The sequence below is a fragment of the Arachis ipaensis genome, chromosome B09 (genome assembly GCF_000816755.2).
Source record: "Arachis ipaensis cultivar K30076 chromosome B09, Araip1.1, whole genome shotgun sequence".
Taxonomy (NCBI): Eukaryota; Viridiplantae; Streptophyta; class Magnoliopsida; order Fabales; family Fabaceae; genus Arachis; species Arachis ipaensis.
The window spans coordinates 16,745,386-16,748,894 of NC_029793.2; the positions used below are offsets into that span (position 1 = coordinate 16,745,386).

General features: G+C 29.8%; 1 protein-coding gene across 2 annotated transcripts in view; it reads right to left on the reverse strand.

The window, feature by feature from the left end:
• The window catches only part of LOC107618612 (disease resistance protein RML1A-like), an 8,457-nt gene extending 5,643 nt beyond the window's left edge, over positions 1-2,814 (reverse strand). For both annotated transcript variants that reach the window (XM_016320721.2, XM_016320720.2), the window contains exon 1: positions 2,047-2,814. In XM_016320721.2, the coding sequence (XP_016176207.1) occupies positions 2,047-2,657 (611 nt within the window). In that variant the 5' untranslated portion in view covers positions 2,658-2,814. The remainder of the gene's footprint in view (positions 1-2,046) is intronic.

Below are 3,509 nucleotides of genomic sequence, written 5' to 3' on the forward strand. Positions count from 1 at the left end.
ATCAAATTAAACTTTGAAAATAAATAAAATTTTAAAAATGATACAAAACTCTACGTCTAAATTATGTATTCATTTATTGAAATGATTTTTCTTTTAAAGTATTCTAAATTAAAATTTTTAGTCAATATTTTTTTTCTTTTAAATTTCTCTTTCTTTCTCCTTAATCTTGACCTATAAAATGATGATTTAATATCTAATATTTTCCTTTATTCAAATACAAAAGTGCAAAACATGGAAATACAGGTTGAACTTTCCTAAAGAATATTCTAACAAGTTGAGTTTTTTTTTAATGAAAATTAAATTAGTCGAAGTAGATTGATTAAATTTAAAATGTAAAAAGATTATATAGTTTGAAATAAATTAAGTTAGATGTCATTTAGTAATGTTACGTGTCATGAATATTTCTTTTTTTTTTTTTTTATAATATTTCTCTAAAAAAATTTTCAAAACATTGTTAGAATTGCGATATTAACTTGTGAAAATTAACTTCACTTCTTTTACTATTTTGGCTAAAGAAACTTAAAACAAAGAGAAAATATTCAAAATCACCTTTTGATAATTACCCAATTTAGTAACTAGTCTTGGGAGCAAAGAAGAATAAACGACATTGTTAACATTGAACAATGTACTCTTCCTCCAAAATAGTTTATTACTAAGTCGAAAACATATGATTATAAAAAAGTTTTACCCCACTTCTCTGATTAAGTTTTTCTAAGATCTTGTAAGACTATTTTTTTCACTCATTTTCTTCTAATTATTCTCATTGTTTTTTATTTTGTATCAACTTAGAACACTTAATAGTAAGTTCTACCTTAATTTTTCCTCTTTAAAAATTCTTATTCATCCTCAGACGTTAATAAAAATTTCAACACTTATTCTTTACTATTATCTCACACTTTTAGTATTTGTATTATTTATTTATCATTAATAAAAATATTTTGCTCACAAATTTACTAACTCTTAATTTTTCCTTTTAATCTCTCTTTACATAATTTTTTTCCACAAAACCACACGCAAATTAATTTCTCTTTTTTGTAATGTATGCATTTACTTGTGACTTACAAAAAAATCAACCAAACAAACAAACACGACAACAACAAATTTGTACTTGGAACCTAATTAGGATTAAATATGTCATTCCCATATTTGCAATTCGTAGTTTAAGGTTTAGGATTAGTTAAAAAGGGACAAAGGAATCAAAGCATAAGTGGAAATTGTGAAGTCATCCTTCCTAACTTTCTTTCTCTGAGTGGTTTAGCCAGCTTTGCTACTATCACATCATTCTTGATTCTCGTTATACTACTATTCATAAATATGGTTGGTGAGAAAAGTAACATTACATATGTGTATGTATCATCTTAGAAGCATAAATGCACAACACGGAATACACATATGAGGAGAATGTTACTTTTCTTACCAACCATATTTACGAGAAAAGTAATATATAGGGGAGACTAAATTGTAGCAATTGAAACTTTAAAGGCTAAATAAGTGCAACTTACCAATCTTAGAAACTAAAATGAGGCTTAATTCTAGTTAGAGATTTATTTATATTTCACTAACTATTATATATGAGCAAGAATAGTCGGATGGAACTTACAGAACAAGCAAGCCTGGGGAAGTTATCACTGGTGGACTTTTTGTCAAGCAGTGGGAGTAGCAATATAATTAACATTCCTCTATTAATTTATTTCTCTTTTTGTAATGTATGCAGTATATGCAGTGGAATAACTTTATTTGTGGTTTAAAAAATAAAAAAAACCAAATCCAAAACAATCAAACAAACAAACACGACAACAACAACAAAAAATTTGTACTTGTGATCTAACTAGGACTGAGTATGCCATTTTTATTTTCCCAATCAGTAGTTTAAGGGTTAGGCTTAGTTAAAAAAGGGAAAAAGGCATCAAAGCATAAATGGAAATTGTGAAATCATCCTAAGGTTTTTTCTCTAAGTGGTATAACCTGTTTTTTTGCTACTATTGCATCATTCTTGATTCGGTTACTAAATATTGTTGGTAAAAAAGAAAAAGTAAGATTAGATACCCGAATTTTGCTGAATGAAAGCCTGAAATATTAGCAGCTTCCTGAAAAGCAGATCTCCATGTTTGTGCCTTTTCCTTGCCAAACCTTTTCTCTTGTTGAGCAAAGGCAGTAGAAAAAACGCCCTTTTGATGTCTCACATGAGACGGTTCCACTCTGTAGAAAACCGGTAAAACAATTTGTCCTTTTTCTCTTCTACACTCCATAATCTTGACCAGCTCATCCAAACACCAAGTCGAGAACGCATAGTTCTCTGAGAACACAACTAACGAGATCAACGACTTTTCAATTGCTTGGAGAAGCTCTTGCGAGATTTCGCCGCCTTGCTCGAGCTTGGTGTCAACGAAGGTGACGATTTGTTTCTGCCGTAATGCCTTGGTGAGATGGCTGAGCAAACCTTCCCGAATGTCTTTGCCACTGAAGCTGATGAACACATCAAACTTCGTGTCATGAGTTGGTGATGATCCCTCTGGATACGAAGGAGGAGTATTTTCTTCTACCGGTATCTCTGCATCAAATTTCTGAGCGATAATTGCAATACAGATTGCTATTACACAAACAATTAATCCAATATATCTCATTTTACAAGCTAATGTCCTTGGATTTTGAAACATTGCCACTAGGATATAGGAAGCTTGAAAAGGAAGAGAGAAAGGGGAAATAATGGAATCAAAAAAAGATTGAATATACCAGCACTTTCACGATTCAGTGAGTAATGGTTGAAGAAACAAGGTAAAGGGAAAAGTCTTGGGTCAATGGTCAACTCTTTTGAGTGTGTGTTTAAAATGAATTACTACTATTAATTATATACAAGTTCTTTCAACGAAATTTCTGTTAAATTTTACCCGATAAAAACTATCGTTTCAAATGTGAATACTAGTTGCATACTATAATGTTTCGAAACGAAAATATCTGGTAGCCAAAGAAAAATAGCCAAAAACAGCCATAACTTGCCTTATTTAGCATTTATTAATTGTTGCAATAATTAATTAATGTTAAATAAGACAAGTTCTGACTGTGTTTTTTTGTCTATCTAGCATTACTCTTATCGAAAATATTTGGTAAGCAAAGAAAATCAGTCAAAAACAGTCATAACTTGGCTTATTTAGCATTCATTAATTGTCTTCTGACTATTTTTTTTATCTCCCTAATATTACCCAATATTTATTTACTGTCAAAAAGTGATTAAGCAATTAATTTTTACCATTTGGCAGAATGGTAGAACAAGCTAGGGAAGATTTGTGAATAAAAACGATTTGATATCATTCAAGGACTATTTTACTTTTAGTAAGTGCCTATATCTAAGGCTAGCTGCACTAAATAATTATTAATTCCCAATAATGTTCTATATAATTAATCAATCTGTGTTTCGAATTATACTAATGATTAAGAAATTGAAAAAGTTGTTACTACCTACCATTGTTGACTGGTTATTTATTATGATTGACTTACGAAATACTTCATTC